The sequence below is a fragment of the Thunnus maccoyii genome, chromosome 20, assembly GCF_910596095.1.
Source record: "Thunnus maccoyii chromosome 20, fThuMac1.1, whole genome shotgun sequence".
In the NCBI taxonomy this organism is placed as follows: Eukaryota; Metazoa; Chordata; class Actinopteri; order Scombriformes; family Scombridae; genus Thunnus; species Thunnus maccoyii.
The window spans coordinates 18,232,696-18,256,653 of NC_056552.1; the positions used below are offsets into that span (position 1 = coordinate 18,232,696).

Here is a 23,958-nt window from a genome sequence, read left to right on the forward strand (position 1 = left end):
TAACCTGAGAGAGATTTGGCTGGAAGGTGCTGTAGAGGGTCCTGGTCTCCACATGTTCAGGGACAAGTCCCTGTGTTCTGAGCACGTGCAGACAGAGTCGTTCTCTGGCTGGACCCAAGTGCTGATGAATTTCCTTGTTGTCCTCTGGATGGGAAAACACATGGCACCTTACTTAGACACGTTGTATCGTTGCACACTTTTTTCTATATCGTTTGTTGTTTGTTTGTTCTATAGTATTGTTGACTTATTACCAATGACAAATATTACAAAAACTCTGCATATTATAAATTCAAGATTCTTCAAAGTCTCTAAATATTCTCGCATTTTAATATTTTTGTTAAATACCTACTTTATTAAGCTTGCTAATAATATTAGTTTGTGGGAAAAATATTCTTTTTTATTAAATAAACTGCAAGCAAAGACATACAGTGTTGCAAATCCCATAAAGGCAAACAAAAAACCCTTTAATTACTTAATGCTTCTCTAAAAACAAAGTTGTGAGAAGGTTTGTATATAAAGAAAACCATTGTAACTGGTGTGGGGTGTAACTGTAACTCACCCTCACTAACCAGCAATCAAATCAAAATAAGATTAATTCACACTCATTCACACTAGTAAACTCATAAACCATTGTCATTACCAAACTGAGCCAGCGTGTAATCTTTTCCATTGAAGGTTAGTGATGTGCCATTGTCTTCAGTCCTGGGTTTGGACAGGCCTTTTAGACGAGCCAGGTTCTCCAGGATCTCAGACGGCTTCATCTGGTCACGCCACTGGTTGATACCAGAACTGAGATTAAGAGAAAAATGAAAGTAAAGATCCTGACTGCATGTTTTTCTTAAGTATTAATCATTTTTCGCATTCAAGTGCATTTTCCTGCTCAGCTTTAAGATTACCCAACAGTTTCCTTACATGCAGTAGCTTTGCGGCAGGCCACAGTAGGCATTATACCGGGACAGGAAGCGGTTCTCCAGGTCAATCACCGTCTCACCAACTTTCTCATCGCGGGTCAGGAGATCATAGTCATACACAGAGATTTTCAAGTCCTTGTCCTGGGGCAGGAAACACGTCATCTCAAACATCCTAAACAAAACAAAGGGAAGTGAGACGGCGCAACAGATTTTCCATTTATCCTTTAAGGATGATATGCTATATAATACATTGTTTAAATTCATCCATTCCTTCATCACAAATACCTTCCAAACACAGGGCTGGTGGTGTTGGGCAAATAATGGTCTCTGTCTTCAATCCTGTTCTTTCCCAGTGATATTTTCATGTATGGATCACACTGAGCAGGACAGAGAGCACAAGTTCAAACATACTGGTCCACATGTTTTGAATTCTGCTGGTTTTATTACTGGTAATATAGATTCATCCTCACTCTTCCGTTATTGTCTTTGGGTTGCAGGTCTATGGCCCTGACTATGTAAACCCTGACCAGACACTCCTGAGGCCCGCTTTCTGGCAGCTCTCTGAATTGACGGGGAGGAGGAGCAACACCTGGGTCATCTGACAGAGGGTACACTTTGAATGAACCCTGCAGGTACAAGAACACATACACACACAACCGGAGTTTAGTTTTTCTTTATTATTCTTATATGATTGTCTAGAACAGTAAATCTTAAGTACTGGGCTTGATCCTGAGCCAAGGAGACTCATTTTAAAGCTTTACTTTCTATAGATCCTCCAGTAGGAAAGTATGTTGTAATCAAAAGATATTAAGCACCAATAAAACTGGGGACACACTACCTTGAACTCTCCAACAACAGAGGGGTCGTCATCCCCGTTTTCATTCTTGCCTCGCTGCAGTTTGAAGGTGTTGCAGAAATCAGTCAGCCCTTTGAATTCTGGGACATCCTCCAGTTCACACTCATACACCTGAGAATACACAGTCCCATATAAGTCTTCTACAGCTTCTAAAGAGAAGCGTCTCTTCAATTTATGATATTTAGTTGCAATTATTAATGACAATGTTTTACTACATATAGCAAATTGTGATTATTACCATACACAACAACACACCAGTGAATTCCTACTGTTGAGTTTGTACTGTGTGAGGAAGTAAACTTACTTTGAGGGTGTCATATCCTTTCTTGAGGTAAGGGCCGCATTTCTCCTGCTCTCCAGTTGATGCGTAAAATTTACTCCACCAATCAACTGTCTCTTTTTCCTGATGATTGAATTGCATAATTTTAACCTTTGCAAGCATAATTCTCTGCACTTGATAAAGTAAATAAATCTTGTGATATTGTCTCACCTTCTCTATATGCTTTTGGAGAAGGAACATGTGATGTGACACAAAATAGGCAAAAAGTCACAGATAAAACAGACAAACAGCAGTTACAAATGCAAAAACACACACATAGAGTGCAGTAGGATACAAATATAGAGAAGACAGTGAAACAGTGAATTAAAGAGAAGAGATCCCAGGTGCAATTTCAAAGGTGAAAACAAATCTGTGACACAGGGGCGTAACAATGAGTGGTGCAAAATGTGCAACTGTACGAAGAAGCCTCTAGAGGGCCCACTTACACCAACTGTCCCTTCACTTGCACTATGATACTGGTGGTTATGTGGTATTCTTGGCTGCCTGAGTGTGGCCTGGCTTTGAATCATGACCAATGCAATGTTTTTCCATTTCATTTTCAGTAACAGTAAAGTGGAAAAATGGGAAGTCTCCTCTCAATCACAACATAACAGTGATAGTAAGGGTTTAATATCTGGCCTGTGAGACTTGTGTTTAATTCCAGACCAACAAAATGTTTTCAGTCTTTTGTTAAAGCAGAATATCCCAGCTGCATCATGGTGCTGATGGTTCGATAGCTAAATTAACTTCTATGTTAGTTAGAGATTTGATTTGTTCCAGGTCTCATTTACATGTTACGCCCCCGTTTCATCAATTAAATGTGCTGACTAAATTGATGATTCAATGAGATGATTCAATAAAATTAAGTTCAATCACAGTTTTTGTGACCATACACACGTAGATTAATAGCATTGTGACATTATTATGAGGTCGTTGTCGACCTTGATGTAGTGCTGTGGATTAAGTGATCTCAGCCTTCCAGTATCATTAGTGCCCAGCCATGTGAATTAGAAAGCTATAACAAGTAATCATACATACAAAGTGGGAGGGGGGGGAAGCCATTTTGTTGACAGCAGCTGACATGCTGTACATGAACTGTAAGCCAGAGTAATAAAGCTTGTCAAATTTGACTCCAAAGTCAAATTCTGCACTTCTTAGACACATAAGCCAACTTAATGTATGATTTTAGAAAGCAATAATCAAATACACTTACTTGTTATAATCTACATGAGGAATTAGTCACTTTAGAGAAGTTTACCTGAGCTTCTAGCAGTGGTCTGTTTTCTTCCATGTTGATAGCAACATGTTTGGCAGGAGATGCCCTCATGAGAGCCACTGTGGGAGGACAATATGAGAGTTAGGGCCTTTTTGTGGGTGTGTGTTAATTCTGTCTGGATACTTATCCTGTATCCCCTCCTTACTTTTGGAAGACATGGCTCCCTCTGCAGTGATGACGTAGGGGTCGCATCTGAACTGCTCCAGAGACGTGATGGTGCACTGACCCACCACGGGCTTCCTGCCAAATGGACGGTGGTCGATCACCTTCAGCACAATGGGAGGTGTGTACATTTCATCCTTTGGAAGGAGCTAGAAGTGTAGAGAAGATGCCCAAAAACAGTTAAATGGTATGAAAATATAGTATACATAAGTTGTAACCACGTTGAACATTTTTAATTAAAGCCATTTTTGTAGGGTACTTGTTATTGTACAAATACACTCTAGCTGTATTTTACCACTTTGATGAAGAGGACAGAGCCGGGGAAGTTGGGGCTCTTTTTAATGTTCTTGATGACGGCTGACTCCACCCTCTGTCCTCCACACTCCACCACCAGGCTGGGTGAGGACACTGTGGCCAGCTGGTATGACTTCATGTTCCTCAGGCCCCACGCTAGAATCTGGACACGGCAATACAAACCAATGAGGCTTTAGAAATATCACATATGTTAACTCAGAGAGAAACAGTGTCTGAGGTCGTTGTATTACCTCTATTGCTGTGAGCTGCACAACAGGCCGGATGCCCTGGGGAACCATGTAGAGGTTCTCTGCTCTCTTTGGGGGAACCAGGGGAAGATCTGACTCACCTGACTGCAGAGACAGAGAGGAGAGTATGGATTACACCTGCCTTTTTGTTTTTCATTTTAAGTTTACATTTAATCACACAAATGAATGACCATGTGTAGTCACCAAAAAATTATCTTGATAACGCTCTATATCATGATATATATTAATAGACACAAAACCTTTCTACTACAAACAAACTGAAAAGGTAAAAACATTCTTTCGGTGAACCTACTAATCTATATCCATGTCAGTCTGCCTCTGAAGTAGGCAATACTTTGGAGAAGACTATTTTAGCCTATTTTCCATTACTTTCAGGGCAAACCTTGTCTTTAAGGATGAGTTCAGCAGCCACAAGTGCCTCTCCTGCCTGACGCCCCTTCTGGATGATGGGGTGCCAAAGCAGTTTGGGTGTCTGATCTATTTCTGGATTCAACTTCACCAGTGGGGCACAAACACTGCGGCCCAGCAGCTCATCCTTCCCCTGTGCAGAGAATAACATGTGACATTAACATATTAAGTCTTTTAAGATCCAAATCCAGAGCATTTAGACAAAAATGGAGCAAATATTCCTTGGGGTCACAATGCCAAGCTGTAGGTAAATAAATGAACCAAATAAGCTTTTTTAAAACAAGTTTTCTCAAGTGTTTTTTGAATGAATTTCCTACAGCATTTATCTGCTAAAAACCTATGTTTCATAAGGTACATCATACGAATCACGCAAACGGCGTAGATTAGCTTTAGAAATGCTTTTTCCGTGTTCTTTTGCTTACCACTTGGTCATAGTCGTAGAACTCCAGTACAACATCAGGGGGGCGATGAGCCAAAGTCTGTGGATCTCCATGAATCTCCACATCATTGAAAATCAGAGTTTGGTCCCAGGTTGGGTTCAGCGTTGCTTGCAGCTTCTCTGTTGTCTTACTAACATGCAGGAAGGACACGTGTGCATATGGATCTGTGAAGGAAAAATAGGTGGTTAAATGGTTCAAACTTGATCGGAAGCATCGGAAGAAGTACTTGACCACAAAGTAGCATCCTACCAGAAAAACTGTCTTTGTCCAAAGATGTCAAGTTTCTTGCTTGATAGACATAGACACGCAGATGGTACATATATGACCCTACAGAGAAAAAATCCCATTAAAATGTAACAATATCACAGGTGCATGTTGTGTACAGTTAGCTACATTTAGATGTCTGTAACATATATTCATACATACTGTATGTGTGTTTAAGTATTTGCATTCTCATAACTCACTGTCAAAGAAGCAGGACACAGTGGGCGTGTTAGCACCAAACAATTTTGTGGCGTCGGCCTTGGAGCCTCTCTCCTCTGTATCAACACCCTGCAGAGTGAACCAATGGACATCTCAGAGTTTTTACATGTTCATGTGTCACACAGAGCCAAATGAAAACATGCCGTGGCACTGAATATGTGTTTAATACACAAGCAAATATTTGAAAATACCTGATGTTTGGTGACTCACTGAGTCACCAAACACCATGCCATCACTCCACGCCATCCCTTCTTCACCTACATGGACTGTTTGCTAGGTCTAAAGTCTAAGGTCCAACTCAGAGTAAAACAGATTTCCCCCCCCATACTCACCAACGCCCCTTCCAGTTGGAAGATGGCAGATCCAAGGCGGTCCTCTGGTGCCATCTTCCGCCTCCAGCGCCTTCGACGAAACGTATCTGAGGAACGCTCCTTCCTGTGGAACTTCCAGCCAATCAGTGAAGAGAATTCCCAGCCCTCTGGGTCTCCTTGGTCTCGTCTCTGTGTGCAAAGACAAAAATGTAGCGCAAACCTTTTTTTTTTTTTTTTTTTTTTTTTTTTTAAATTGAAAATAAAAGTGGTGCACAATTACATACAGAAAAATAAAACTGGTATCCAGATACACATGGATATCAGTCTTTGTAACATAATCAAAATAATGTTTTTGCAAAAATCGGCATGGCATTTAAAGGAAAGTTAGGTGGAATCAAACTAGGAATGACACCACAGTATACCACACTGTCCTATACTGACCTCCATAGCTGCTCCTGCAGGGAGTGCAGCCCTCTTGCGAGGTCGGACCAGCCTTCTCCTGCGGTGGACATGGTACACTTTCTCTGCAGGGACCCAGGACCGAGGCTTGTCATCTGGAGGAATGGTCACCCCGTACTCCCAGCCTGTAGAGTACAAGTGCACAATCACACAATTAGTATTCCTTTGTTTTATTTTAGTTCGGATACAAGAGCATTTGGTTTGAATTCCACCCCGTGAGTTTGGAAATTATAATCAAATGTATTGTAACTATAATCACATCGCATTAGAGCACTGGAAAACCAGGTGGGAAAAAAGCACGAACTGTAAATAAGAGATGCCGCTTTTTTGAGTAACTACGTATTGCCAGCTTGAAAAACAAAATGCTACTCTCTAGATATCAGCTGGTTAGATAAATGTCTGCACCTTGATCATCCACGGCTCTGTTGACATCAACAGCCCACTCGTCCTCCCAAATCCAACCTGGAGGACAATCAAACTCTCCAGGGTTGCAGCTCTTTTCTCCATTCTGTACAACATGAAATCTCAGTTAACTGCATACATTCATTAATTAATTCATTTATTTAGTTTCATCATGTTTTGGCTTGCTCATATAGTAGGATAAGTTATACGTTACTATGTGTGTGTTATTTGAAACCACCCTACAAATGATTTGCATGTCAGTGTGCTGTTCTCACCACATCGGTGAAGGGCTCAGAGGCAGCCTTCCACTCTCCACCAGGGAAGCGAGTCTCATTTTGGAACACCTCATCCATGAATTCAGTGTGTCCTGCATCTGCCTCTGTCAACAGACTAAAACACAAATACACTGAATGTTGTATCTGTGTGTGTGAAATATGAGAACATTTATTTTACAAAGCTCACTTAAAACCTCTATGTGCAGAATTTGGAATTCACACTTTGGTGCCCCCAAGTGGTCGTATCCAAAGACACCCTGGCAGACAAGTGCAACTTTTACAGGGCGAAGTTAATGCATCGAGAGAGGGCAAAGGATTTGCATGTTTTGACAGAGACTGTGTTAACATGTTGGGAGTAACTCAACTACTGGCTACACTCCAGCTAAAATCTTATTCAAATAAAACTGTTGAGGTGCGTCTTTAAGGTGTGTGCTCTTCTTGATGTGTGTTCTTCTTCTAGACAGATAATTTTGCTGTTTATATACTGTAATGGTTCAGCTGTGTTATACAACTTTTAGGAATGTTGACATGCTAAACCCAACAATTATAGATGTAAATATGGAGTCAAGATTGAAGTGCAGTGAATGGTTGTTCTTGAGTTGACAAAGATAAATAATTTCCAGCTTCCCAGCACAGGCTGGTACTTTGATATCAAAATCATGGTCTATTGCTTGAGAGGAATGTAAACACTAGAAAGCAGCCCATTTCCTCTACTTAAGTCCACACAATCTGAAGAATGTGTGTGTTCATATTCAACTAATATAACCAGCAGTGAGATCAAAATTTAACATAACTGGTCTGAATCCTAATATATCAAATCACAAGGTCTTCTTCTTGGTCAATGTTTTACATTTTGGAAGGGGATGAATGCCAAATGGTTAGGTAGTCTCCAGTTATACTCACGCCTTCTCTGGGTCAATGAACCATTCGTCCTCCCACTCCCATCCTCTGGGGGGCATGAAGTACTCTTGTTTCAGCTTCAGTTTGCCTGTTACATCTGAGAATTTGTGGCGTCCCACCAGTCCTGTGGTTCCCCACTTCCCAAATACCTTGGCCTGGTTCTCATACTGTAATGCAAAAGACGCAAAGTTTAATTTTAGGTGCTGACTTGACTTACTGGTTTTCAATAACAGAAAGATTTCTAATCATTATTTCAAGGAGAATTTTCTTGTGAGTTTAATAAATTCTTCAACAATTTCCTGCAATTCTTAAATACAAAAATATGATTTTTTTTATTGTGACAAATATGAAATAATATACTCATGCTCTGTTATGGGCATTATATTTAGGAGTCACGTACCAGCTCAGCAAACACGCTGAAGGTTCCCTCCGAAAAAGAGTTGAACTTCTTCTCATGTGCAGACAAACCCAGCCACATGTTCACTCTAATCTTAATTGGCACCTTCAAGCCCTTGTTCTTGTCCATGGGGTACTGAGGGGAACAAAATATCACATGAACATTTTGATTTCAGATGAATGGAGTCTTGTGCAATACTTCAACAGCAAAATACCCTGCAATTTAGCTGACAGACACTAAAAGATGTTTGGACAAATAAAAATTTTATTTATTTATTTTTTTAAATCAATTTTTCTGACCTTTCTTTCATTTATTTATTTATTGAACTGCGGGTGTGTACCTGTAAAAAGACAGTCTGTGTCTTGCCACAGTCTTGTCCACAAGCCTGCTCACTGTATGTGGAGTACAGGATTTGGTGAGCAGGGATGCGACTGTAGGCCACCCTCTTCTCACCCCGCAACATCCAGATGATCACGTCAGGCATGCTGTTCTGAGGCTGGAGGATAAAAAGTGAGAAAAACATTATTTATCCATAATGTAGCATAATCGATTGACTGTGCATGAAGCAATAGTAATACTGTAATCAACTTCCTGCCAGGGTCAATCGGTGAAAACTTTGTCACCCTGTTTTGAACTGCTATTGTAGAAAGACTCCTCTCCATTCACCTACAAATAATTGTTACTGAAAGCACATTCAAGTGAGAGCATTTGCTTGTTGTGTTTGTACCTCCTCAGCCAGCAGTTTAAGTTTGTCCGCCCAGGCTTCTATGTCAGCTAGAGTGTCTCTGATCTCTCTGGCCTCCTCTCTCATGCGTCTGGCTCCTTCCTTGATGGTGGTCAAGGCACTGTCTCGCAGCTTCTTTAACTGGATGTCCAGAGATGTCAGGTTGGATCGGCCCTCCAGCTCAGGTGTTGGGAAACTGGGGGACAGATGAGACATAGATGGGACTCAGTTCTCTTAAATCAAAATAATGTACGAACTGGGATTATACTAAATAATTACCCAGTAAACTCTTACATCCTTATGGGCTTACTACATACAGCCATTTTTGGTTCATTTGTTATTTGCTGAAACTTTTTCTTGCCTTTTTTCTTGACTCTCTTGGGTTCATTTAACTTTGTGACATTTAAGATGCACTGAACTGAACAACTTTTTTGTTGGGTTTTTTTTTTTTGGCAACACCATATGCTCTACATACCTTTCTAAGTCTTCAATCAGCTGATTGAGCAACTTCAGCCACACCTCTACAAGTTGGTTGTCAGACACTTTAGCTGAAATAGCAGTTTTAAATGCCTCCAGGTTGGATTGCTGTAACAAGGAAAAAAAAACAGGCTAGGATTACGCTCATGTTCCTATCTCACTCTCGAACACGTACGCACACATTCCAAACATCTGTACAATGGAGTATGTTTTATTAGCTGCAACCCCCACAGGAAATAAATCATAAACTCATACCAGGCGGTGAGTAATGTAGAGGATGATGTTGACAGTGTCCAGACGGTGGCTGATATCCTCCCAGAATGAGGTAACCACAACCACCGGCTTGGTACCCGCCCAGGGAAGGTAGTAATAGTGGTTACCTTGAAAAATAACACACCATTTGAAAAACGCCTCTTGACAAGAAAGCAGCTTGTAAATGTATCTTCAGTGAGTGCACAGACAAAGTATGTCATCAGATTGGAGTTTCATCACTCACCATCAAATACAGCACAGCTATACTGAGTGGTGGAAGCCAGTGGTTTGCAGGTGGTGTCCAGTTTGTTACCGTAGTTACCGATGCTGACTTCAAACTGTATTGGTTCTCCAGGTTCTTGTATCATGGTGGCGCTGTGGAAGACCGCACACAGACAGTACTTCCTCCTCCTCTGGTACTTCTAATGGAGGAGAAGGAAACAGAAGAGAGAGGTAAAGGAAAGAGAAGAGAGGTTTTAACTGAATAACATTTTGTAACACTCCATGTACAAGACTTTTTAAGGTTCATGTTACAAGTTTTATGCTGATCATATCCAGTGATCCAGCACCTGCTATCTCATTTGCATCCATTAACACCTACAAACTTCCCTAAAGGACTTCTTGTCTCACCCTGTCCCTATGAATCCATAATGACACTGAATTGAACCACACTTGTCAGGTATCACTCAGTGGATAAATAGTCAAAATTACCTGCGCCACCAGGATGTCATCACTGTGGATGGTGTCTACGGTTTTGTCCACTTTCCCCTCTAGCTTAGTGGATATCTCGACCAGGATCCTGCCCCTGTAGGCCACTCCTTCTCCCTGTGCAAAGACGACACATTGATGATGATGAAATGTTGAAAAGCCATTGAATAGATGTAGGACAAGGGAAGGGAAGGGTTTAAATTGTTGGCGACTTATTAGATACTAATGAATCTAATCATGTCTACACCACTACCTTTCCATAATTGAGATCTTCATAGGGATCTGGCAGGCCGGTGAACTCTCTGGGGCTGCCATACAGGTTGATATAGCTGGGCCCAAAGACGGGCAGGAAACCCACTTCAGACTCTCCTGTGTTCGCTGTGGGGAGATGGAAACAGATTAACCTCTTTACGATCGACTCATGCTCGACTGAGCAAAGCTTTAAAAGGTTAGTATGCTGGTTAGTCAGTGTTGCTGTATTTGAGGCGGTGGTGATCCATATAATGACGTAGAAACGGTGAATGCTGGGTAAGCAAGTGGCAGACACGACGACAACAAAACAGTTAAAAGTTTGACATTTAAATACTAACACTACTGTCATGACAGAACACAGCACAGCTCTACTTGCAATGTGCACAGCATTAGACTAATTCAGCAATCTAGCGTGCAAAACATGCTTGACGCGTCACATCTCATGCAACACAAAACAAAAAAGAACACAAGTGAACCTTCATATGACGGTATTTCCCCATTTCCAGCATGTTCCTCTATTCCAGGAAAAAAAGGACAATTCAAGTACCATTTAGAAGTCAGTATAAACAGGCACAGAAGAATAACAATAGTTTTCAACTGCATTATAGCAACTAATATTGTATATCTAGGTGGGATGCAAAGGTTATCAACTCCAGCACTGGGGTTTTCACAAAAGATCCTTAATAGGCATTATTATTGGGTAAAAAAAAATGTTTTCAATGTTTTAGTAAAAAACAAAACAAAAACAAAAACATTAGCATACCTTCTATCTCTCCACCAGAGGAAGCTATCCTGGCCAGGTTCAGGTACGTGGTGCCAATAGCATCATTTCCAGTCAAACGATCCCTGCAATCACACACAAATACTTTAAATTTACACAGCAGTGTACACACACTAAGACTAGTACTGCACTCATGTGATTAACATGCAAATTACACAATGTAGGTGCATTGTTATGCTCTGCTTTTTCACAACCTAGTTAAGGAAGGATGTGGAACAGAAAAACAGTCCATTTCTTTTTGTTCATATCTAAATGTTTCAGTTTTCAACAATGCATCTTTTGGCTCTGGGACTCGAGGTTGTTTTCAACACCTACTAAGGGGACAGAGTTTTTCCAACCTTTCCTCTTGCACTTATTTCCCTCCAGCCTTCCTGGACCTGACTTATCCGACTGTTCGTTCACTCACAGAGTAGCACACAGTAATGAATATTAGCTGAGAGACGGTGCCAACAGGATCCCAGAGCATGTTATTCAGGGGAAGGGAGGGGCCAGCACAGTCTGAGTCACAGGCTGCCACATTATTCTCATATGGTTGGTGATGTGGCATGAACACATGCACACAAATACAATACAGCTGACCACTCTGCAGAAACATTGTGATACACTTTCTCAACTCCAAGTAACTCTGAGAACAAAGTAACACTGCCTCTTCACATTCCCTCCTTTTTAAACACAAAATGACAATGGCTATTTTAGCTCTTGAATATAAATTGCAATCTTGTTTAACTTACCAATCAAAGACTGTCATTTTGACACGCTCACACATAGAGGGGAACTGCAGCAGAAAATAGAAGAAACAGGTTAAACAGAGTCAGACTGAAAGTTATTTGTGTGCTAGGCCAGACGACAGGAACAGCATCAAACTGTAGGATCTGCTACCTTGGCATGGAGGTTCAACACTTGGTTCCACTCAGGGTTTGCATTCTTCTCCATGATCTGTGTGCACAGCTGGAGAGACAACAACATGCGTCAGCTTGTCTTTTCCTATACAATATTTAGCAGTCAGATGGTTAACAGTCAACACTGCTGCTAATACCACAAAGTTTAACAAGAACCTTTCTGCCAGCAAAACGAGCTTCTAAGAAGGGATCCACTAGGTTCTTCTTGTTTCCCTCTCCTCCAAAAAAGTCTTTCATTGTCTGGACGAATGCATCATCCACTAAAATGAGAAAACAATGGAGGAATTAATCAGTCATATGTATGGTTATATATTTTTCTTGCTTGCATCAGTTTTGCTGGCCATAAAATAGGAAATAATTCTGATTATGTATGCACTGTGTAAATTAAACATTTTTCTGTGTTAGAAATATCAAATCATGACTCTTCTACAGCATGTCTTACTCTGGGGAATGTCTTCAGCTCTGAACACCTTCAGCGACAGTGTAGCCCATCGCAGAGTGACACCAGCTGGCAGCAGCAGGTTGCTCTCTATGTCATCCTGGTCATCATTAGACTCCCTTTTCTCCTCCTATGTGAGATAGAAAGAACAGAAAAGAGTGCATGAGAGAGAGAGAACTAGGGGCCTAGCCAACATATTTACATGAAGAAAGAGGAAACAGCCAGAGTCAGTGAAAGTCTGTCTGTCAGTCAGTCAATCATACCGGAGGCTCGTCCCCAGCCCCCACTACAAAGAGGCTGACTTTGAGGTAGCCTTTAGCCCCAGAGCTGGAGTCATCTGGGTCATTCAAGAGAAGCCATTTCCTCATGACACAGTGGACTGCAATAGGACACACACACACACACACACACAGAAACATCAGGTAAAATGTACAGGTAAATAAAAAGCACTTCAGTGTTCATGCATATTATTCCCTCTTAAATGTCATTAAGTAAAACGAAAACTAATTAAAAAAAAAAATCAATATTAGAGATGCGAAAAAAAAGTTTACCACATTTATCACATTATACAATAATGCAAACCAACAAAAGGTCAGCTAAAAATAACACTGTCTCATTATAACCCCACAAGGGGAGTTCAGCATCCTCTGAACAAATGTAAATGACACACAAATGTGTGGTTTGTGACAAGCTTACCTGGTTCGTCATAAACATAACCAACGTCCAGCTGCGTGAGAGAACAAGGAGAGATCAGCCAGACTGTTGACAAAACACATTTACCACACACACTATCACACATTCACAGCTATGTGGAGAGGACGTGACACACGGTACCTTGAATTCTCCCATGAGACTGTCAGCCCTCAATGAATAGGAGTTATACACCTGCAGGAAGGAATGAAACAAATCACTGTTTGTATATTTACACATACTAACAGAGGATAGGACCTCAAAATTGACATTTACTTTACTTACCCGAAAGCTGATGTTCTGTTCAAACAATTCTGATGGTAGCATGTGGACATTGTAGAAGAATATCTGCAAAAATACAAAAAAATTACACAAAGTTTAAATGAAATTAGAAGATAATTACAACACAAGCTGACCTTCCAGTCTTGGATGACTTAACACTAACCCTGATGAAATACTTTAAAAGTGAGTGTGACGCAATCAGAAGAAACTGATTTTTATTAGATTTCAACTCTGTGTGGTCTGCAGTCTCAGAGGAACACAAAAATGAGAGTACCTCATCAAAGAAAGGGTTGTTTCCCCTCTTGATCCTGGTCCTGTGAGTCTGACCACACACATTCACCTTCACCACTGGTTTGATGTTGTTGCCAGGCAACTGACGGGCCTCGATGATCCGGACACGGATCTGAAAGACAGTATCAGTAAGTGTGAATGGATGTGTATGTAAATCTGTAGGCGAACATCTGATTCGGACCAAGAGTGTTTATTTGAATACAGTGCAGATAACAAACCTAGCTTGACCTGAACGATGTAGCTACATCAGCTGAGACTAAAATTTAATTAATTCTTTAAACATTTCAAAAGATTCAAATTAATTAAAGGAATCTACATTGATGCTTTCTTATGAATGGAGGTTATGCTTGCCTATGATCATTTCATTTACGATCTCATTCATTTCAAACGACAAACATTTATTGTAGGGTTACAAATGTATTTAGTGGATTACCAGTGCATGAAATACATTTGTTGTCAATCGTTGACAGTTAATGTCAGCAGGAGCAGAGGAAACATATTTTTTAGTATTTTTACAATACTAACACCAAACTCAACTTCTGATCTGTACTAATATTGGACCATTTTAATTTTAGAATTTGTTATCTTTCTGCTGTGAAAGCCACTATGTGTATGATATGAACATTTCTGACTCTATCCAGTGGTTTCAGTGGCAGAAAACGATCCATGCTACTAATCTATTTCCCCCATAAACAAGAAGAATGGGCTGAAAGCAAGTCAGGCTGCATCACTTTTCACGAGGACTGCCTCATCTTTCTACAAACCAAAATGTATCAGCCATCAGAATAATTTAAGCAGCATTTGTTAATAATTGTGTAGCACTGAAGTATAAACACACACTGACCTGGAAGTCCTGAGGTTTATCGACTAGTCGGTGGCGATTCTGCGCCCTGGCAAGCCGCTGGCGGAGTTTAGCAGGCTGACCAGAGGACGAGGGGACCCCTGGAGAGCCGCTTTGGTTCCCATCAACTGCGGCCTCATCTCCCCCGTCACCACCACCGCCACCTATTCAGAATAAGATGATGAAGTACCTGACTTACCATAGCAAGTGTTTGTAGCAATCTGCCTCATTCCACATTCCAGTTTGACATGCTTAGCTGAAGGTAAAACTCCTGTGCAACTGACTACGCCAGTGGGCTGTTATAACATCTACTAATGCAAATGAACACTACCAGGAAACCATTATTGTTTTACTGCATCATTAAAAACTACACAAACATACCAGCATCCACTGTGGCATCTCCTGCTTGAGGGTCATTGGGGTTTGGTGCAGCATTGGCTGGAGGATCATAGGCAACTACAAGGTTGATTGTAGCCTGGAAGGAAATTATTAGACAGTCAATGATTTCATTTGACCTTCTTTTAAATTGTATCTATGTTAAACCTGAGCAACATGAAGATAGTGTTGTTGTAAAGCTTTAAATTCATATTGACTGAAAGAAACTTACTCCAATATTCTGTCCACTCTCACTGACCAATGGAACATTTTTGGACGGCAGTGATCTAATTTGACCAGAGGCAAGGTCTCTCAAAGAGATTTTGGTTGACCCAAGGAATCTGTCAGGAAAAACACAGCAGGGAACCATTCAATTCAGTGACAGATCTATAATTTTATACATCATACAACATGTGACAGGGATACACACTGGGGTCAAATTCCTCTGTGACAATTCTGCACTGATTTCCTGAATTAAGTCGAGCAAAACTCAGGCTGCCATTCCAGTTAGCCAACATAACAGTAATCAAGTTACAGTCCACCCAGAAATGAGATGCTTTATGTGTGTTCAGTGAAGTCATATTCACAAAAGGGGCATAATGAAAGTCACCACCAAGAGCTAACAAACCCTGCCTGCACAGACAAATATACGCACCCCATGAACCAGCACACAGTCAACACCACACAGAAGCTATTAACCAGTGATTCACATTGTTTACATCACTTGTGACGTCCTGCACAGAGAGAGAGATTTCTTTCCTTGGATATCAGCTATAATAAAAGAGCCAGGATGATTTTGGAGGCTTTCAATCTTGGCCAACTTCTACTTTTCTAGTGGTCAAATTAAAAAGGACAGTAAACCTGAACAATTCATGAGACACACAGTAAACCAGTGAAATCTACTATATCTACAATTTACTTTCATAAATTGGCTTCTCACCAGTCAAAGCTCACTGTTACCTCTGAATACCAAGAGTGTTATATGTACCCTTGTACTGTAGCAGTTTTTCCATTAAGTCATTTGCCCCTCCAAATGAGTCAAACATTTTCTATATGGAATGTTAATTACAACACTGCCTGAGAAATTAGGTAATCATTTAACATTTTAATGATTAAGCAGAGACTACTGTCTAATGAATCAAATGGTTGTCGAGAAAAGGCTAAAGGATGCGGATAAAGTTAAACTAGAGTTGGTTTGAGATGTAACAATCATGCTCATCTTCCTCTTAGAGAACTCCAGGATGACATGTAGTGAAAATAAATATGGGAAACTGTCTGCCTATGTGAGATCTGATTAAAATTTATTCTGTTTGGAGCAGTGAGGAGATATAGTCATTATGAAAGAATGTGTGTTTGAGTTGAACCCAATGAATAACAATAAGGCATCATATTAAGAGACAGTTCATCATCTAGATTTCTGTCTACTTCAGTGTGATCTGAAACTGCTCTGAAGCAGTTTGTTATTGCTTGCGGTGTCTGTCTTGGTTGTTGCCAATAACCACAACGCTTAATGTGCCCTTTGTTTATGCTATGATACAACAACACACTATTAGCTTACTCAAAACTTCACACTTATAGAGGCTGAGATGAGGTCAACCATTATTTGGCTTGATAAAATAATGTACAATGCATCATGTACAAAGTAATAAAATAATAGTAAATGGAATGCAGTACATCATGTAAAAGGTCATATATCTTTGTTTGGGCCAACTGAGTAATATTGTTTTGGCAGTGTTTCTAAGAGGAGGAATTTTCCCAAGATGGAGAGTCACACTTACTCACTATGGACTCTATCCAATGACAACCACCAAAGGCAAAAAAATACAGCTTTGCATTGGATCCAGATAAGTCAACCTAATATCCTTTACTGATAACATTTATTGACCTGGATGAAGTATATCATAGGCCAAAGATGAAGGAAATGTTGACTGCTGTGCTGAGAGACAAAGTAATAATAATAATAAAGAGCACCAAAAACTAATCTTTAAATATGCTAGACTATATACAGTTTCTCCAAAAAATAGAGCAAAGTCATTAAAAAAAAAAAATCAAGTAATGTGCACTACACAATTACTCAAGCAAAAATTTTTTTAAAACAGCTGTATATCAGGTTATCACCTCTTTAGGTCACAATACAAATAGTTGGACAGAATTTTATTGGGAGGAAACGGATAGTGCTTTATTATTTTGGCAGGACTCTGCGCTGTACATCAGGAAAGAGGCTGACGCAGAGATTCTCCAGGGATTCAGTGATTCTATAAACCTTGTATGTGGACTCAAATCCAACAGTGTCCAACAATCCTTAGGTGCATTATTCCAATGGAATCTCAACAATAATGTGAACAGGATTTGAACTTTATCAAAGACTGGCTTCAGAAAGGATGCAACTTTCATCCAAACTTCCATGAAATGTCATGGGAGTGTCTTGTGGAGGGAGTTTTTCCTTCCAACATTCTACTAACTGCATTTTCCGCTTAACTACATTCTGATAATGGCATTAATATTCATATGAAACAGATTAAATCATACTGAATGATTAAACAGTATCACACTCTGACTAGCAGTGGCACTAGCCTGGATATCTAGAGAAAGTTATGGGGCAATTATAACATCCCTGAATTGTACATCTTGTGAACAGAATAGGAAAAAACATGCCTTAACTAACAACCTTCCTATTGTTTTCCATGTAAACACAGAACAGAATTACCAAAACAGACTGTGCAACCCTGGTGAGTCACAGAGAAACATCCCACATGTCCAAATAATTACCCATAGACAGGGTGAAATCATGTGTATGGAGTTATTATTGGATGCAGATACAGTTTTTCCCCTTTGTCCCCTTCATCAGGATGTCAAAGCATTCTATAACAAGTGTAACAACAGACAGTGGTGCTACTTGTCACCAGACTTATAGTCATACACAACCAAGTTCTGGCCTTTCCACATTTCCTGGTATAATAAAATTCTCACCTATCTCAGCCAATGATCACTTATCTGTGAAGGGGAACAAATGAGTTTCAACACAAGCAGCTCTGAGTGTCCACGGCTGAGTTTCAGCTCAAAAAGTAACTATTCCTCCTGTCATCATTCATTTCCTTTCACACAACTGTTAGCGTAGATGAGAGTGTTTACTGCAGCATTGAAATGATACAGCTAATCTCAGATCTCTGATTAAAGTGTAAAATTAGGGATTGTATAGCTCCATGATTATTGCTGTTACATCCGTGTTTTCAGCACTGCAAGAAATGTTTTCTCATAGACAAGATAGTTGAAAGTAGGTGAAATATTTGGACAGACCCACTGACGTCTGAGTCTGCCATTTTTATACTGCAAGACTGGAAATGAAACAATACTCTGAGGGCAGAGAGCATATTTGATTTGATATGACACCATTTTTCAAGCCACGTCAATTTTTTTTTTTTTATATTCCCACAGTTCAGACTCCCAAATATGTTTGTGCAAAACAGGATATTATTTAATATAGTGGCCAGTCCATTGTTGTTTTAACGTCATCATAATATGATTTCTAGAAGTCTGCAGTTCTGTTGTAGATCTGTACAGAACATCTCTCTAGTTAATTTGAAAATTTGCACAATTAAAGTTCCGTAACTGTTAGTAAGACTTTTACCTGACCCTATGTACGTTATTGATTTTGGGTGTTGGACATGTGACATAAACATTCCATAGTCTGCATGTCACCTTAGGTAATATGGTATAGCCCTTCTGGGGGACCTTTTTAGATATAAATAATGGGTCCATGGTCAAACTTGGAGTTGGTCCAGATGTGGTATGTTGTGACACATAATATGTTGTGAGGTAGCTGTCAATCACTTGATGGATGGCTCCCAACTGAATTAGTGCCCATGAAAGAACCTATGTTATTCATGTGATAAGATACAGATGTGTAACCCTATATAAGTTATGCATCGACAGTGGTACGATGCCCAGACCATCTTTGTACATGGAATGGACCCGATGGCCATCATCTAATAAACGTCTTCAAAATAAGAACTTCGCCAGCTCTTCCTTTGAACGATATCATCACACATCCTTTCTTTCAGTAACCATAGCATGCAACGCAGGTGCAGAGCAGGAAAATACAGCTCAGATAGTGGGCAAATAGGTTTCACAAAAGGTTAATTTTCAACCATGAGCTAGTTTTACTAAACCGCCCATCTAGATACTATTGACTGTATTCATTTTAGCTATGCTTGTGCCGTGGCTCCATGAATGGCAATGTCAGTCTGTTTAGTCCACCACACTGGTCCAGACTGAAATATCTCAACAACTATTAGAGAAGTTGCCATGAAATTTGCTAGATTTAAGGTCCCCAGAGGATTAATTTGGTGATCACCTGAACTTTCGTCTAGCATCATAATTTTTTAATTTGTTCAGTATTTTGGTTTATGACTAAATACCTGCTAAACTACTGACATTCCCAACAGCATCAGTTGTACTTGTTACTTATCACTTGTGTCAGTTGTTCTTTGCCACTGTGAACATGTTAGCATGCTGATGTTAGCATTTACCTAAACCACATACCACTGTAGATACTCTGTGAGATTGTACTGCAAATACAGTCTCACAGAGCTGCTAGCGTTGCTGTAGACGCTCTTGTTTTGAAATCTCCAAATACCTATAGCTCTACCTCTTCAAATAGTCTCTAAAACCCTCACATTAAAGCAGAAGGCTTAAAAATCAACCTAAATCATGTGTCATTCCACATCCAAAGAATAGGTGTAAAGGAATGAGACATTTTGTCAATGTTTAAAACTCATAAATCTCACCGCAGGCAGAAATTTGATTCCCAAATATTATGATCAAGACTGTGCTGCCATGAAGGAAAGAGAACTTTCCCTACAATCCTCTGAATCCTGTGTAAAATCTAATCAGTCAAAGAGACACAGATTGCTCTTTTATGGGCCCCTTTTTGGTTGCCATGACAACAGGGATTACTCATAACAGAATCTGGGAAACTATTTAAGCAAGAGAGTCCCTTTCCGCTTCCACTGTGTACTGCAGATCTTCAGGGAGTGTGTCAGACAGGCTAGCCCAGTGGAAAACTTCACTCAGTTTAACATGGACTCGTGTGCTGGAGACACACATTTGAAAAGCTCCTCCCTGTGTTATGACTGTCCCATGCACAGGGGAAATTTTTACTAAGTTAATCATATGAGCAGAAAAAAAACACAGAATATATAGTTTGCTTGACATATTTCATAAGATAGAACCACTTTCGTATGCTTTGTTTTTTCTACCAAAGACAAAACTTTGATCGCAGTAATTAGTGATGTTGAGGAAACATTCTTTGTGGTTGGACTAAATTAGTCCCATATGTGTTTCTGGCTTTATAGTGAAGTCACAGCCTTGAGCTGTTTTGGAGCAACGTAAAAACATTACAGCACTTTTTCCTCACACAAGCTGTTCATACACACTATACGCACTGCATTTGCTCCATTGCAACATCATTTGAATAGATTTAAGAATTTTCCTTCCCTCAGTGAGAGAGAAAGAGAGAGAGAGAGAGAGAGAGAGAGAGAGAGAGAGAGAGAGAGAGAGAGAGAGAGAGAGAGAGAGAGAGAGAGAGAGAGAGAGAGAGAGAGAGAGAAAGAGAGAGAGAGAGAGAGAGAGAGAAAGAGAGAGAGAGAGAGAGAGAGAACACAAACAACGATTCATCCATCCATCATTGCCCAATCAGGATCAGCTTCCCCCACAGCCCAGCAAGTCTCAGCATGGCAAGCAGGGTGTGAGGGGGTAGAGACAGCCAACAACATAACTCAAACACTGGGTTACTATGAAACTATGAAATACCCGACGTTGTTTCCTTGTGTACTACTGTGTCAGTGTTGATTAATGTATATCCTAACCAGTGGTTGGTGATTGTTGCATGTGCAAATGGTTATTTTGTAGCCCGAGTCCTTTTAATGTTTAAGTAGACATCCGTACAACACAGACACACACACACCTCAGCTCCTATTGGCTAACCTGTTGTCTGACTAAACAGACTTACTTCCCAAAGAGTCTTCGTTCAGACAAGAAGAGGTTTGCACTGTGATTCAGTGAGGTGAGGCAAATAGTCAAATAGCTTCTCTGTTGTTACTGTGATCCTGTTGCACAAAGCAAGAAGCCAAAGCTAACAGGGGAGCTAAATCCCTGTACTGCTGTACTGTACTTACTTATCTTTGCCAATAGTTTCATAGTCTTTCACAATCACATCTAGGTAGGAGCTGGAGTCCAGCGGAGTTCCCTTCAGATCAAACTCAAGCACCTGCAAGACAAGAAGAGGGACACACAGTCCATCAGATATGACATGCAACTAGAGCCTTTAATTCAATATCACCTAGATTATAATGATTAGACAACTCAGCCTGTATGACACAATACTGCAAGACAGACAAATTAACTCCTTATTTACATAACGTAATCAATTGATATGGTGAAAACATACTGTGACAGTCATGTGGTGATTATCACATTACCACATAATGTCTAGTACTGTATTCAAAGTCGACATATCTTGAACAAAATCAATTATTCCTGCATTCCTAAACAGCTGTCCTGTATTTGATGATCAAAAAATCTAAGTAAAACAGTCAGGCAGAGATACAGTGAACATATTGTACTAGATACATTTTATTCGCATGGTCTGCATTTTTGTCATCTTAATGGATTGTAATGCATAAGTAATATTCACAAGTGTTTTGCTGGCCGTTACCATATTGTGGCATTTAAAATATGTACTTTGGACAACTGCTAGAGTCTGGATTTTAGCTTTTTTCATATGGTTGTGTGTGTGTGTGTGTCTGTGTAATAGAGCTTTACCTCATTCCACACAGGATTCAACTCACTGTCGATCGATTTTGTTTTCTTCTTCTCATCTGAAAGTGAAATAGTTCGATGTGAATACTCAATGACACCAATCTGTAAATAAATCACCCACTTATTGTCACAATGAAACCATTAATGATTTGTCGAGATTAGGACTCACATAGGTCAGCCAATGTAAGGGTGAAGTGAAAAACATTCCCCTACTTGTTTTTGCTGACACACATGAAATTCAGAGGACAATCTTTTTTTTTTCATTACATTTTGGTGAGGTTTGTGGTCCTTGCCCTACCAAACTTTCCTATCTTTTTATTTACCTCTACATAATTGTCATCAGTGAATTAAATGTGTTGTTTGAACTGGCATATTTCTGCCAAGTGGACCGTGGTGTCATTGTGCTGCAGTTTCTGCATTTAAAGGAAAGACGAAAAAGAGGAAGGGAAGTTGCCACACCTGTAGGCCATGAGGACCCGGGTACAAACACAGCAGCTGAGAACAACTAGGGCTGATTGCCAGGATCACCCAGAGTACTTCAAGAGGAAACACTACTGTGACAGGACCCTGTGTCTGATCTGTTTGATTTCAGTAGCTACGGGTCAATATCTAACCTCCTACCTTTTTCCTACCTACTTTTTCTGCCAGAGCTCATTCATGTGTACATACTGTATCATATATGATCCAGCAAGGTCCCTACCCAGCTGTACTTGCATCTGGAAATGACATTTTTTAAAAACAGTACTGCCTTTAGACTAGACTGGCCTTCATAGCCTAAACTTTCTGAATTCTGAGTGGACTATTAGGGGAAACAAATCTAACTGATGTGCATGACATACTGTAGAAGATGTGTGTATATATATATATGCACAGGCTACCATTATAAATATCACAGCAAAAACTATTGAGTCCATCTACAGGCGTCATTCCAGATGAAAGTATCAATTAAGTGACAATAAAATAATCATTTAGCATTATAGACACACTTTACATCATAATATGAATTAATATTAGCCTATAAGTATTTTCTCCCTGAGCTGTAAAAGTTTAAAACTTTATAAGAAAAGTTACTTGCCTTTAAAAATCACAGATACAATTGGATCAGGACTTCCAAGCTTCTTTTTAGGCAAACCTTTAGCCGATTCAACTACAACCCGCAACATGGTGATAATCACAAAGAAAAAAAAGACAGTCAGTGAAATCGATAAGCTTGAACTGGACTGTCGCGCTTTGGCATCCTCACCCTCACCGCCCCATCACTGAACCAGACAGGGCAGTGCTGAGGAGGGATATTTCCTTAGGTCTAGTTTGCTGGGAGAAGGGGGGAATCGAGGGCGGATCACGGGTGTGTAATTATTCTGAGTGGAAACTCGCGAGCTGCTGCTGCCATCCTGCGAGTGACTGACTGGAGGGTGATGATGGTAACCGTGATTTTTCATTAAATGCACTAAACATAAAGTAAAATAAATGTTTTTAAAAATTACTGTAGCAATCAAAGTTAATGTTGTTTTGTTTAGTGGGTGTAAATGTCATCAGATGTTTGTTGCTGTATGTTAATTATTAACAAAGACTTACTTTGTTTCAGTAGGTTTGAGCACTCAAATATTTTGCTGTGGCTCCATCTAGTGGCAGTGCAGCGTAACAACATGTATCATCGCTCATGTTGCCAGTCATCCCAGCTAAAGATACAGTTCACTACTCCAAGGCTCTTTGTAATAAAAAGGTCTAAATAGCATTGCATGGGCAGAGACATATTTCAACTAAAAGCAAAAATTAAATCTACCCACATTGAATGTAATGTATCCTGAAATATGATCTTATATTACCCTGCATTGTCTTGTTGCTGCTTTATATCAATGTGTCTCCTCAATCCTGCGGCTCTGTTGTTGTTTTTCCTCAAGCCAGGTAATCAAGAAGTTGTTTACACCTGGGTGCCCAGGTGACTGAAATCAACCAAGTGGTATAG

The 23,958-nt window shown here is 40.0% G+C and overlaps 2 protein-coding genes across 11 annotated transcripts in view; one reads left to right on the forward strand and one right to left on the reverse strand.

Moving 5' to 3' along the window:
- Positions 1-3,622, forward strand: part of LOC121887267 (alanyl-tRNA editing protein Aarsd1-like) — a 22,781-nt gene extending 19,159 nt beyond the window's left edge. The window contains exons 13-14 of the transcript XR_006092949.1: positions 1,409-1,543; positions 3,517-3,622. The gene's annotated coding sequence lies outside the window, so the exon portion shown is untranslated. The remainder of the gene's footprint in view (positions 1-1,408; positions 1,544-3,516) is intronic.
- The window catches only part of LOC121887264 (myoferlin-like), a 26,990-nt gene extending 3,065 nt beyond the window's left edge, over positions 1-23,925 (reverse strand). Inside the window, exons 1-48 of one of the 10 annotated variants that reach the window (XM_042397951.1) lie at positions 23,819-23,925; positions 23,068-23,139; positions 21,996-22,051; positions 21,350-21,441; positions 15,406-15,514; positions 15,180-15,273; positions 14,802-14,962; positions 13,941-14,069; positions 13,670-13,732; positions 13,529-13,579; positions 13,391-13,421; positions 12,958-13,073; positions 12,698-12,824; positions 12,412-12,515; positions 12,236-12,304; positions 12,088-12,131; positions 11,339-11,421; positions 11,052-11,090; positions 10,577-10,701; positions 10,327-10,440; positions 9,860-10,037; positions 9,619-9,743; positions 9,362-9,471; positions 8,890-9,082; positions 8,503-8,658; positions 8,166-8,297; positions 7,769-7,932; positions 6,866-6,980; positions 6,594-6,696; positions 6,171-6,313; positions 5,751-5,918; positions 5,400-5,487; positions 5,185-5,262; positions 4,918-5,099; positions 4,470-4,628; positions 4,070-4,171; positions 3,820-3,981; positions 3,508-3,673; positions 3,345-3,421; positions 3,125-3,181; positions 2,258-2,269; positions 2,072-2,170; positions 1,750-1,878; positions 1,382-1,537; positions 1,197-1,288; positions 913-1,083; positions 641-789; positions 5-144 (exon numbers count right to left, since the gene is read on the reverse strand). In XM_042397951.1, coding sequence (XP_042253885.1) covers positions 5-144; positions 641-789; positions 913-1,083; positions 1,197-1,288; positions 1,382-1,537; positions 1,750-1,878; positions 2,072-2,170; positions 2,258-2,269; positions 3,125-3,181; positions 3,345-3,421; positions 3,508-3,673; positions 3,820-3,981; positions 4,070-4,171; positions 4,470-4,628; positions 4,918-5,099; positions 5,185-5,262; positions 5,400-5,487; positions 5,751-5,918; positions 6,171-6,313; positions 6,594-6,696; positions 6,866-6,980; positions 7,769-7,932; positions 8,166-8,297; positions 8,503-8,658; positions 8,890-9,082; positions 9,362-9,471; positions 9,619-9,743; positions 9,860-10,037; positions 10,327-10,440; positions 10,577-10,701; positions 11,052-11,090; positions 11,339-11,421; positions 12,088-12,131; positions 12,236-12,304; positions 12,412-12,515; positions 12,698-12,824; positions 12,958-13,073; positions 13,391-13,421; positions 13,529-13,579; positions 13,670-13,732; positions 13,941-14,069; positions 14,802-14,962; positions 15,180-15,273; positions 15,406-15,514; positions 21,350-21,441; positions 21,996-22,051; positions 23,068-23,139; positions 23,819-23,825 — 5,292 coding nt within the window. In that variant the 5' untranslated portion in view covers positions 23,826-23,925. Of the gene's footprint in view, positions 1-4; positions 145-640; positions 790-912; positions 1,084-1,196; positions 1,289-1,381; positions 1,538-1,749; positions 1,879-2,071; positions 2,171-2,257; positions 2,270-3,124; positions 3,182-3,344; positions 3,422-3,507; positions 3,674-3,819; positions 3,982-4,069; positions 4,172-4,469; positions 4,629-4,917; positions 5,100-5,184; positions 5,263-5,399; positions 5,488-5,750; positions 5,919-6,170; positions 6,314-6,593; positions 6,697-6,865; positions 6,981-7,768; positions 7,933-8,165; positions 8,298-8,502; positions 8,659-8,889; positions 9,083-9,361; positions 9,472-9,618; positions 9,744-9,859; positions 10,038-10,326; positions 10,441-10,576; positions 10,702-11,051; positions 11,091-11,338; positions 11,422-12,087; positions 12,132-12,235; positions 12,305-12,411; positions 12,516-12,697; positions 12,825-12,957; positions 13,074-13,390; positions 13,422-13,528; positions 13,580-13,669; positions 13,733-13,940; positions 14,070-14,801; positions 14,963-15,179; positions 15,274-15,405; positions 15,515-21,349; positions 21,442-21,995; positions 22,052-23,067; positions 23,502-23,567; positions 23,780-23,818 lie in introns of those variants that run through there. The other 9 variants (XM_042397947.1, XM_042397956.1, XM_042397953.1 and 6 more) reach the window with 9 other exon arrangements.
- Between the last annotated feature and the right edge of the window lie 33 nt (positions 23,926-23,958).